This window comes from Tamandua tetradactyla, chromosome 5 (genome assembly GCF_023851605.1).
Source record: "Tamandua tetradactyla isolate mTamTet1 chromosome 5, mTamTet1.pri, whole genome shotgun sequence".
Classification (NCBI taxonomy): Eukaryota; Metazoa; Chordata; class Mammalia; order Pilosa; family Myrmecophagidae; genus Tamandua; species Tamandua tetradactyla.
In genome coordinates, this window is record NC_135331.1 from 68,801,592 (window position 1) to 68,814,757 (window position 13,166).

A 13,166-nucleotide genomic window follows, 5' to 3' on the forward strand; every position below is an offset into this window, starting at 1 on the left:
TCTGGAGAAAGATACCTTGTTTCAAGAAGGCCGAGGACATTCAACGTTTCTCTCTCAGCTGGAAGGGCACATGGTGAACATGGTTGCGTCTGCTGGCTTTCTCGTGGCTCTACCAAAAGTGGACTCTCTCCAAAATGTTTCCTCTTTTAAAGGATTCCAGTAAGCAACTCCACCTTCAGTGGGTGGAGACACACCTCCATGGGAATCATCTAATCAGAAGTTACCACCCACAATTGGGTGGGTCACATCTCCATGGGAACAATCAAAATGCTCCCACCCAGCAATATTGAATGAGGATCAAAGGGCATGGCTTTTCTGGGGTCCACCACAGATTCAGACCAGCACAGTGACAATGCCCCAAGGGGGCAAAATTTTGTTCCTGGAGACAGCAAATAAAGTCTTAGATATTGTGGAACTCTATATGGGCACAATACATAAATAGATAATATATTCCTGTGTTGTTAATATTTTATTGTGAGCATGGAAGGGCGATTTAAAAAAAAATGTCTACAAGGGCTCCTTAGGGGGACAATAATGAAAAAAAAGTTGGAAACACAGACACACACACACACACACGCACACACACAGCCAGCTAGCTAAATAGAAAGAGACAGATCACCTACTATGTACCAAACTTGGGATACAGTGATAAATTCAATAGATTACATCCCTGTCATTGTTTTTCCCTTATTTATTACTTACTGTACAAACAAAGAAGCAAAATAATTTCAGAGAGTAGTAATGCTATGGAGATAATAAAACAAATAAATGTGATGGAGTGTGTGGAGAGAGTGTTAAAAGAAGTGGCTCACTATTGGATGTAGGAATGTAAAGCAGCCCTTGAGGAGGTGACACCTGAGCTGAGCAATGACTGAGAAGCATCCAGTCACGAGAGAGTTGGGGGGAAACCCAAAGTATAAAAGCCTGGAGGTGGGAAACGAGGTTTTCACAGATTTACTATAAAACTTAAATCTTAATCAGGTAATACGTGCAAAATGTTTATGAAATATAAAACTAGCATGAAATATCATTTTTAGTAATTTCCTAGAGTAGTTTCAGGACAAAGACCTGGGTAACGATAAATGAAAGGTCTCAAATCTGTCACATGAAGAATTAATTGAGCAACGGGAGCTCTACTGCCTGGAGAACAGAAGACACAAATATGCGATTGGGGGAAAGAGGGTGACACGCTCTTCAAATCTTTGAAGGGCTATATTCTTGTGCAAGAAGATTTAAGTTATTATTTTAATAGCTCTAAGGGCATACGTCTGAGTTGAAATGGTAAACGTTACAGGAAGGCAGGATCTCAGCTCAATATGATAAAGAACAACTATCAGAATGTTGTCAGAAAATGGACTTACTGGTAGGTAATGAGTTCCACATGACTGGAGGTGATCAAGGACAGACTGGCAGCCAGCTGGCTGAGGAACGATTGAACTGGATGACCTCTGAGGTCCCTTGCTACTGGTGAGAACACACACACACTTTCCCACTCACTCACTCATAAACGCTATACACAGCAAGTTGGCCTCTTTACTTTGCACTTTGCAACTTTAAGGAGGATTAGAAAGAAACCCAAGAACAGTACTAAAGAATCCAAATATTCCTAATTCACAGCGTCATCCTGGGATGAAATATGTCTCCATCTCTATAATAACCAATATACATTTCAAAAGAGCATATTAAGAAATAAGACAGACTAACATTAATTTGAAATTGTGGCTAATTTGTAGAGGTGTTTTAATGGTGAACATTAAACAATCATTTTGGATTATTAAAACAATTACTGTATTCAAACAAAAACTTGTTGAGATTCCATTAGGTTCTCAATAGGTGGCATGTCAATAAAGAGCCGAGACCTTTAAAAAGCAGGTATGTGGCCTGTTCTTGGATTTTAATTGGAACTACAGCCACAAGAAGATGGTTTCCTCATTAAAAGTCCCAACAGAGAATCACTGTTCTTTACTATTTACTTCTTCTGTCCAATAGATAAAGTAAAACCAGATACTGAATTTCCACTCAGACCACCTGGGACCAAAACGCTAACGATAAACACATCTAGACTTCCAAGAACAACGTAACCAAACTTGGGACTAAGACTAAAAACAACTTTGAAAAGTTAGACATTATTAAATGATCTTTTCATAAACTATATTCCCACATCTAGGTATATCTGGTTCATATGCAGATATACTTTAGGAAATAGTCTACTATATCTGCATTTTTATTTATTTTAATAAGTACACTTTTTAAAAAGAACTTGTAAACAAAATCATATTATGACTTTATTAGGACAGCTTATAAAAAGAGACATGATGCATCTTTCCATGAAATAAAAGCTATGTGCACAATAGCTCATAAAATATCTCACTTTATAAATACTAGGAATACCAAAAGCTGAATTTATAAAAAATTAAAATCCAGGGTTTAATACTTAACGTAAAGAAAGTATTCTCATAGAACTTTTGTATAGTCACCTCCTACGTGTGCTGTCAAATTTCTATTTTCGTAAATAAATGTTTATATTTTTAGGAACATACCTACTTCATAAAATTTAAACACAATCTGTTAGTGGGAACAATTACTTCCTAACAATTTTCTTAGGGTTCACATATCTTTGAGTTCAGATTGTGCTGTTTCATTAAACCTTAATCCTTCAGTACCCAGGATGAAAGCAGGAATGGATTAGTGAGTTTGGAAAACCCAGGAGTCTCTGAGGTTCACGAAAGTGCCACCTAACCTCAACTGATTGCCTAGACACTGAACCCTTAACTGAGCAGGGACTTACAATTCTTTAGGTAAATCATCACAAGTCCTCAAAGCTCTACCCCCTAAATTCCCACATGGCTAATGCACAGAAAAACTGTGATGGACTCAAACAATGTAATGATGCTGGTAAAATGGACCAGGTCTCTTGACCCCAAAGTCCTGTGCAGTCTACCCTTGGTGCTGGAGGTGCCAAAGTTTTGTATCCAACCACTAAGAAAATATCACTGTTTTAAAATAACAATGTCAACAAGATAATTGGTAAAGATCATCCCTCTCTAAAATGAATTGAAGCCCTGTTGCCATCTGTTTCCTTTTCCTTGTCTTTAGGTAACAAGAAAATAGAGATAATTCTAGATATTCTAAATATTCTCATCCTTAATCGATTCCTCTTATGACCTTCTTTTGCACAAGTGTACAGTTCCACCTCTTAGAACAGTGGACAAACTGTGAACTTTCTCCCAAATGGGTCTTCTATAGAATGGAACTAAGAAATGGATCCATAAAATGACCACCATGTTTCAGAAGTTGCTACTCCATATTGACAGCAAATCAGAAGTAATTTTCTATCTAAACCTGAGCTTAATTCATTGGTCTATGTTACTTCACAAGTTCAATCCAATTTCTCAAAATGCAGTAACACAATTTTCCAACCTAATTATCTTCATTGAAAGTATTTAAAAGCATTTGCCAAGACACATTTCCTTCGTTCTGTGTCAGACAGGATCAACATCAAGTGAGCAGCTTGGGTAGACTGCAGTCTGTCTAATTTCAGGGGTTGACATTTTGGGAAATACTCATTTCTTGCATGGGAGAAATTTTCCCCTGGAGTGGACAGAAAAGAGTGCCTCCTGGTAAATGAAAGTTTCAACATGCATCCATTTATAATCGTGCACTTAAAACCGGATTCTCGAAACATCTACTTCTACTTTCATATTCTGCATAACTGGAAATGTTGCAATCTGGAGGAGTTCTACAATAATAATTGAGAGAAGTTTAGGGCTCAGATGAATTTTTTTTAACTATTTTAAACGAGACAATTTGTGGTGGAAATGCTATTCCATATCACTACCACTCAGAAAATGATGGATATTTCCCTTGAAATAATCATGAGGAAACAGTTGGTTTGTTTTGAAGATATACCATTACCTAATACAACAAAATCCCCAAAGTTTTAGTTCAAAAACAGTTCAGTTCCATTTCCTTTTGACAATGAGAAGGGATTCTATCCATGTTTTTAAACAATAAGTTTACTTAGATTATTTGCTAGGGAAAAATCTCTTTCAAAAACATTTTGGGGGGAGAATTTATAAGCAAAAATTAGTAAAATAGGAAAACAAAGGGATAGGACTTATTCCTCAGCCAGATCTTACCTCTTAAGTTTAATGTGTAATTATTTCCTAATTTGTAAAATCCATTGTGGCCATGAGACCTTTGCTTTGTGAGATAGCCAGTTTTCTCCTAACACTGTTCACTAAACTCATTAAACTCATGCCCTAGGCCAGTAGCAAATCTGCTTTTCCAGCTGTGGTAATTTAATGACTTAAACTTCTAAAGAAAATGGCATCCATTGCTTCTCTGAGAATCAGCTCTGGCAGTGGTCACAGTAAAAGAAACTAAACATTCAAACACCTGTGAATATGCAGCATCAGAATTCGGGTACCCTATGGAAACACTGCAATGTACAATGAAGGGGGATGACCAAACCACAGAATCCAGCTTAGGTCATGTGACTACAGAGATATTTTAAAAGACAGAGAATCACCTAAAACTTCTATTTTGGGGGGGGGGTTTAAATCTGTTATGAGGCATTGAAGACCAAATAGAGACAACACTGCCATTCAACATTGTTGAACCAAAACAACAGAGAAGCTGTGTTCAAGCTCAGTGAACTTACCTTATAAACTTGCCCATACGTTCCATTTCCAACAAGTTCCACCAATTCAAAGATCCCTGCAGGATCCTAAGATAAAACAAACAAACAATAAAGATTCAAAGCAATATTCTGGGCATTGTTTTCATCAAAAGCCAATCACTTAAAAAAATCAGCAAATTATATCGGGCTCTTGTGCTAATATTAAATACTATTAAAATTTTAAAAATTTAATTCGCCTGCAGTAATGAAATTAGTCAAAATCCATTTTGTTTCTATTTTTAGAACCATTTTTATGAGACTGGGTTTGAATCAGATTCAGGGAGGTGTGACTTCAACTGAAGCAAGAGAAAAACATTAACACATTTCTCACAACAAATAGAAACACATTTGCCGGTACATCAATATAGAGTGAAAGACTCATCATACTGAAGTGCTTCTAATTTTTTCAGATGTTTCCCTTGGATATTTCTGAGCTGCTCATTGTGTTGAAAGCTGGCAGAGCTACAAAGCGGGTGCTGTTGCACGGTGGTGCAAGCTTACTTAAAGCAATCAACATTTTCCAAGAAAAAAATGGAACCAACATAACTACTTGGCGCAGAATATTTTTCTTTGGATTCATTCTTCCTCTCAGCTGGATTGCCTCTGTAAAATCCCCTTTGGCAGGGTGGTCTCCAGTTCAATAGGTAACTGCAGAATTTAGAATACATACGAAATTGGCGAATTATGTACCTTCTTTCACCAAACAGGTACTGTGATCCCTTGGAGTCAGCTAAATGTTAGAAAGTGCAATAAAATGTCCAATAATTCCTATTATTAGTACTGAATTACCATCCTAAAAAGTTGAAAAGAAAAATCAAAGTCTATAAAAATTCAACTGAGAAGTAGTAATTGACTTTTACTCCCACTGATTCCTAAACCGACAAATTTTTTGTGTTTGTGTGTCCAGGCCTAAATCAAGAGTCACAAACCAAATGCCCGCAGAGGTCAGGCATATAACATAGATGAGTGAAGTGGCCCAGCTGGGGTCTGTGACAAAATGAAGAAATCATGTCCTCTTTAAAATGGGGTTGAGGGAATTGGGGACAGGGTGACTTAGCTGGAACCAGTTATTGCTGTATCAGCATCTGAGGTCAATATTGCCATGTCTAAAGATTTTTCCAGAAAAGCTGAACATTTTGCTTAGTGCAAGATCTCCCTATTTTTAAATGTTCTTCAGGCATGAAGTCAAAAAGAAAAAAACCTCAAACAAAATAAAACTTCCCTGGGAGGAATTTTATAAAGACTGACACCTCTAAACCAAAAAGCATTGGCCATCTCTAGTTAACACCAACATGAGTGCACTGGCACACACTGTTACAGTAGCTGAGAAACTGGAGGAAAAAAGGCTTGAGCTTTGGATTCAGACAGACCTGGGATCAAACACCAGCCTTGCCGTGAGCGGGCTGTGTTGACCCTCGGGAGGTGTTAGTCTCTGAGCCTATGAAATGGGGATGGCATCCCCATTGCAAAGCTCTCAGGAAGAATAAGTGAGGGCCTGGCATGATGCTCTGCACATCCCTGCCATTGTATTAAAACCTAATGCTAATCATTTTTAAGCTGAGCCGTTCCGCAGTACCCGTGGCATTCAAACCCAGGGGACGCAGCCACTCTGCCACTTGGGGGATGTTGGGGTGGGGAGGAGAAGGAGGCAAATGAGTTTGAAGTGACAAACTGGAATTTTTTAAAAGTCACAATCTTTAGTAAATCAGGCTTAGGAAAACCTTTCGCTATGTGCCTTTGAAGATTGCTCACAGGAAAGCAAACAAATGAAAACAAAACAAAAATCCCAATAGATGAAGCACGTAAGTCACTTAGGAAGATTGCAGCTAGCACTGCCTACTCTTACTATGTCATAAGGACAAAAAAGAACTCTGCAGACACATGTCCCTACAAGTCAAGTAGTCCCAAAGTTCCAGCTTCGGGGACCGGTCCACACCTGGTCAAAGTGGTGTGGACAACGTCCCAGCTAGAACCTTGAGCTAGAAGAATTCTGGTTAGATGACTAGACTCTGAGTTGGCCAAGACCCCACAGCCCAGAGACATTGTCACTTGGGAGGCCTCAGGATGGGAATGAAGAATTTTGCTTGTTAAACTGCAAGGCCATTAGAGCAGCAGGTTTCATTACAAATGGAATTAGAAAGAAATGAGGGAAAGGGGAGGGGAAAAAAAAAGCCCATAAATGGTGGCAGCTGCTGTTTGTTTCTAAGCTGTGCTTCCCAGTAGTTTGTTTGCTCCGTGGTGTTTCTGCAACAAATTGGAGGAGAGGTTCTACATTTGCTTGAAATATCTCAATTGTGTTTTCAACATTCACTTTTCTTGACTTTAAAAATACATGAAAGGAAAAGAGGAGATGCAGGGTGGTGACTCCCAGCTGCTTTTAGGAGCCCAGGGATCCTAACAGGAGCATGAGGGGAGGGGTAGGCCAGAGGGAGAATGGAGAGCAGGGGGTAGTCCCCACTTCATGGGTCCCTTCTCAGGGCTGGGGTTTAATAGGCAAGTCTCGGGAGGAACTGGACAGTTGACTTCTTCTGCTCCTGAAAAGGCTCCCAATGGGCATATGGCCCAGCCAATACACGCATTTCCTTAGGCTCTTTCCTCTCCTTGAAAAGTCTATTAATGGGCATATGGCCCAGCCAACACAAGCCAAAGAAGCTCAAGTTTAGAACTTTCATTCCAACTGCTGGGAAAAAAGAGGCTTCTTTTTTTCTTGGCCTTGGAAAAAGAAGCAAAGGAACTAAAGAGTTTGAATGGCAACCCATCTTGGAAACAATCATCATATTAGGCTGGTTCTCCAGGGAAAGCAACAGACTCTGAGAATCTCTAAGATTTCATTCAGGGAGTTTAATAGGTGTGCTCTTGGAATTAATATCTTTGGGGGAGTGAATGAAGAGGGGCTGAGCAGAGGAAAGAATTGAAATGCAATACAATGGAAACAAAAATTTCATCCGATCCCACACCTCAAGGTGGCCCAGGGGCCCACATCTTCATTGATTCATCTTTGCATGAGGAGAGGCAGACATCCCTATCCCAGTCTCCGGGGTTATATCTTGGGTGAAGGGGCACTCTTGAGCTCAGGACAATTCCCAGAGAGGGATTCAGGTGATGAACCATCACTAGCCACCTTTATTCTTCCAGCAAGTGGCTAATGATTGCCTCATTCTTGGAAGGGGATCTGGGAACCTATCACAGCATCCACTACAAGTGTCACGTTTAGAAATGAGGACCAGTTTGGAATTAGAAGAGGAGATTATAAGCACCTGCCTTCCGGATTGTGTTAACAGTAACAGACAGAAGTGGCACGGTTCAGGCACAGTATTTGCAGCAGATGGGCTCTATGAGACCCTGGAAAGCCAAAGATAGAAACGGAGTTCAGAGGCCTCTCAATCTTGGTCCTTGGACCTGAAGAGCTGAATGTTTTTGAATATTCTCTTAAACAGATGCATCCAATTGTTAATGATGTTCTAATAGAGTAGTGATATAGCTCAAAGTGAGATGCTTTCAGCTATTTTCTCCACTCTAGCGAGACCCCTAGGGTAAATTTTCCTATTACCAATGACCTCAATTTCTTCTTCGTCCTGTCCCAGTTGTCACCTCTGGGGCATGTGACACTGTTGAACACTACCATTCTTGTTGCAAACCTATCTCTTCCTTTGTCTAACACCACACCCCTCAGTCTTTCTCATAGATTTTATTTCTTCTGCACACACCTTAAAGGCAGGCTCGCCTCTTGCTCCCATCTCCAATTTGTTCCCTAAATGCTAATGATTTTATCTCCAAATGTGCAACACATCCATCTCCTCCTCTGCATTCCTACAACAGGCCCTCACCATCTCTAGCTGGAACTTTTTGCTTTCAATCAATTCTTTCCTCCTATCAGTCTACCCTCCTAGACTGATCTTTCTAAAATAAGCAGCTCTAATCATGACACTCCATGCTTTACAGTCCTGAGTGATGTGGTCCATTATTTCTAGTTCCAGCCTTCAATTCACATCATGTGGCCCATCACTGTGCTATAACCAACCACCTGAAGCCACATGCCTTCTCCCCAACACACCATACCTGGTCATGTCTCTGTGCCTTGTCCATCATGTCTGTCTGCCAAGATTATTCTTTCTGCCATTCTCTTCCAGGCAAGCCTACCCTCGAAGGCCCAGCTCAAACATCCCCTCCTCTGGGGGCCCCTCCTCAAATTAGTGCAGCTGACTCTCAGCTCCCAAGGCACCTTGTACGAACTCCATGATAAGTGTTCCCACACAGTGCTATCCCTTCTTACATTTATCTCCCCTGATGAATTACAAATTCCCTGACAGCAGGCACTATAACATATTTATCTTCATTTTTTCCAGCACTTAGCACACTTAACTGCTGGACACAAGTATTTACTGAATAAGGGATGTCCCACTCCTGGCTCTCCATGACAGGTCTTAGGGGACATCACCAAAAAAATGGGATCAGAATGTAGGGGCAAAGATCTAGCATATTTATGTAATTTCTTTTTCAATCATTCTTTTTTGACATTCTTTTTCGGTTGTCCCAGCCACTGTCCGTGCCATCCTTCTCAGCCTGCTCCCAAATGCACAATGCTGTCACAGGCATAAGCCCCACTGGTATTCCCTGCTATTAAAAAAAAAAAAAAAAATCCATAAAGCCTGTTGGTGAAAGCCAGGCCTCATGTGCACTGAGAATACAGGCTGTCAGAATGCAGCCTGAGGCAGTGCAACGAAAGAATGCTTTACCTAATAATCATGTTCCAAAGACAAGAAAACTAAGCCACGAGAATCAGCTTAATTCTTCCTCTTGTGTTTGCTTAGCTGCTCATAAAGCCAGGATGGACAGCATGGAAGAAGGTTACATGCACCAAGGAGAAAAGAGCAAATCATTGACATTTACCAAAGTCAAGAATTCTTGTTAACTACACATGCCTTTATTCAGATCTTAACCTTTGCTGAGAGGCTGAGAAGAGAATTTAATTCTAAGGTAGGATAGTTTACATTATTTCATAATGAAATATAACTACATATCAAAAGGCAAGCTGTTCCCTGAAAGAAAATAAACTTTTCAGTAAGTACTGACCAAGGCTAATTTAATGAGTTGGTATAATAAAAATCACAATAATAGCTAACCTTCCAGGAGCACTAATCGGTCAGATACTAATCTACGCCCTTTACATGAATAGCTTTTTTCATTACCACAACTCTATTAAGTGGTTGCTACTACTGTCTGTGTTTTACAGATGAGGAAACTGAGGCACAGAGAGTCTTGTTCAAAATCCATGCTGCAGATGTGTTCCTGGCTGGCCGGACTCCAAGTCGTGAGTTCTTAACCACTGCACCGCCGGCTTCATGGAATTGGAATTCCCAACCCTTAATTTACCTCTTGCTAGCTCTCTAACCTCAGGCAAGTTTCACAACTGTTCTGAGCCTCTACTTCTCAATCTGTAAAATGGGGACAAGAAGTCGCTGTGAAAGCCTCTAGTCCAGCTCACGGCTTGATGTATAGCAAAACTTCAGTAAGTACTAATTTCTTTTCATCCTTTTCTTTTTTCTCTCATTGGAGAAAGAGTTCATCTAATATACAAGGAATACATCACAGAAAAACTCAGTCTGTATTTCTTACGCTTTCAACAAATAAAGCCAATAAAACCAATTAAGCCTGCAAAAGAAAGCCTACTGTTTTTCTACCAACAATACCATCACTCATTTAGCAAACAAGGGTCAGATATTTATGGACAAACAGATGTCTCTTTAGATAATACTGAGTCAATGGGGGAGGCACATTAACCTTTTCGGGCTCCTGGGATGCTGGAATAAATTTGCTATATTCTACAGCTGATGAAACTTCAGACAGCATTGGAAGGCTCAAACCTGACTTAGCAACAAGGTGGAAGGGATTTAAGATCTATGGTTTAATATTCCTGGTCACTGAACTATATATTTTAATTCTTCCTGGTCCCCTGAATGAAACTGGATTTATCAGAAGACTAACATTTCTATGCTGGAAAAGGCAAACCTAAATACTTAATAATGAGGATAACTACCTCTGAGCAGTATAAAAGATGATGCCTATTCTTTCCAACCCCACACTGCTGCTTCTTTGAAAATGAAATTAAGAGGTTGGGAGGGCTCATAAGCCACAGCTACAGCCCTTACCCGAAAAACACGGCCATTCTGTGGCAGAATCTTTTACTTTGGGTCACCAGTTGTCTGGCAGACTGCAAAAGAATACGGATGGCTGCTTGGGCTCCCAGAGTCGCTGCCTGCCCCCGGGCTTCCTACTGACATCTGCCAAAGGACTGTGCTTACTCTCAACTTAGGGGCCTTAAAAAGACCAAAATGTTGTGTTTCTTAGAATCACATTTAGCAGCTGTTTTGTTCAGTTTCAGCCCTAACTGACAAGCATATGCTTGCAAAAGCAAAACAGGACAAAGAAAACAGGAACAGTAGGAGAAGTCTCCGTATTTATCTTGAGTCGTCAGGCTTTTCAAAACCATCCCTCTTCCCGAGTCACAGCAGAGCAAGGAGCTGTTGTGCTGACTCAGCACATCCCAGATCCCTGCTGCATTCGCAGGGAGGCAAGGTGTCTCAGAGCTCCTTTTCCCCTTACCTTCCCCTTTCCTAACGGGGTGGGGGTCTGCAGAGTCAAAGGTCTCGCCTTACACAATAGGAATAGAGTTTATTCAATCACTGAGCTTTACCCTGCACTCTCCATGCCCACCTACTAGGTGCATGCACTGTTTCAGGTAGATGCAGGAGAGACGCTGCCACTCACAATAAGGAAACAGACATGAGCAAATAACCACACAGAGAGAAATTTAATCACGATAGTAGTAAGCAGCATGCAGGAAAAGTACAAGGTGCTCTGAAGGTATATATATCTTGAGGTTTAAAATATAGCCCATATATATTTTATACATGATAGTATAGCTTCACTAACATATTGGCCTAAGCCATGCATCTCAAAGGAATAGATAATCCAAATAAAATAAAGATAAAACCTTGATAGCTGGATTTTCCCAACTGACCATTTGTACTGAGCAAATTAAACTAGGCAGAGCTATCAGAGAATTGGGCCCCTAAAAGTTTGGGCTCAAGCCTGGACTCAACTCTTTACTAGCTAAACAAGGGCAGGTGAAGCAATATCTGGTAACCAGGTTTTCTGATCTGTAAAATGGGTTAACACCACTTGGCCTACTTTCTTTCACAAGGCTGTATCCTGCACGGGAACCCACAGCTTCTCGATGACCACTTCTACACCAATATAGATGGTTACGGGTAACCTTTTACCAATGCCAGTTCCTCACTGACCAACTAGCTGCTGGAAGGGTCAGGACCTGGTCCAAGCCAGGCCTGAAGGAATCACCACCCTTGATGCAGGTGGCTTCCAGCTCAGCCTCCCGGCTCTCAGGTCGGAGAGACCAGCCTCCCCGACTCCTCTTCGGCTTGCCATCAGTTGAGTTCCATCTGCTACCGTGCGGCAGCCGGGAGTAAAACAGCTTCCCACGCACCCTTGCCACTGCTCACCTGCTTCTCTCAGGGCTCTGCAGCTCGAGCCTGGCCTCCCAAAGGCAGCCTTTCCATGTGGGAACGGCAGAGCTGGGTGTGAATCCAGGGAGCTCTAATGAATAGGTATGGGACCTTAAACTATACCGATCCTTATCGCTATCTTGGACTAGGCACAACCTAAATGCTTTTTATACATGTTCTGACTTAACCCTTGTAACAGCCCTGGGAAGCAGGTATTACTGACCCCAATTTCCAGATGAAGAAACTAAGGCTTAAAGGAATTAAGTAACCTGAGCAAGGTTAAATACAGCAGCAAAGACCAGACTGTAAACTGAGGACAAAAATGCCTTCTGTGGACAATTGTTCCGAGAATCAGAAAGACCATATTTAAAGCATCTAGCACAATGCCTGGCAATGCTTGATAAATAACAGCTACTGCAATTATTGCTCTTGCTGCTGGGGTTATTAAAAGTTGCCCAAGGTCATGGCATCAGTTAGGAGGCGAGCCATGATTCAAATCCAGATCTGTTGAGTCCAAGTCCATCATGACTCACTTCTCTACAGACGTCTAAAGCTGAAATCGACTTGGCAGGATGGAGATGGTGCAGACCCTGCGGCTTCACAGCAGAGCCAGAGAAGGGGTGCAACCTCAAGCCAGACAGCCCCACCAGCCGAGAGGCCCAGAACTAGGAAGGTCAGTGTTCCTGGATGCTCAATATTCCTGCTTCCCATCAGAGCCTGGAACCCCAGAGAGGAAGGCCCAGTAGTAACTCTGATTGCCATCTGAAGCCACAGGTTTCTTTTATCCTCATTTTGCCATCCGCTAAGGATGACTGTGGGTTCCCTTAAACCGACCAACTAACCGACAGTGCAGGACGGTGCACTACAGTAGAAAAGAGTACAGATGGAGAGCCAAAAGGCCTGGTTCAGATCCCAGTTTCCCCAAGGACTCACTGTGTGACCTTGGGCATGTTACTTAATTC

The 13,166-nt window shown here is 41.3% G+C and overlaps 1 protein-coding gene across 7 annotated transcripts in view; it reads right to left on the reverse strand.

Moving 5' to 3' along the window:
* Positions 1-13,166, reverse strand: part of TNIK (TRAF2 and NCK interacting kinase) — a 404,859-nt gene that overhangs the window by 308,429 nt on the left and 83,264 nt on the right. For 6 of the 7 annotated variants that reach the window (XM_077161031.1, XM_077161029.1, XM_077161030.1 and 3 more), the window contains exon 2: positions 4,664-4,729. In XM_077161031.1, the coding sequence (XP_077017146.1) occupies positions 4,664-4,729 (66 nt within the window). The other variant, XM_077161032.1, reaches the window with a different exon arrangement.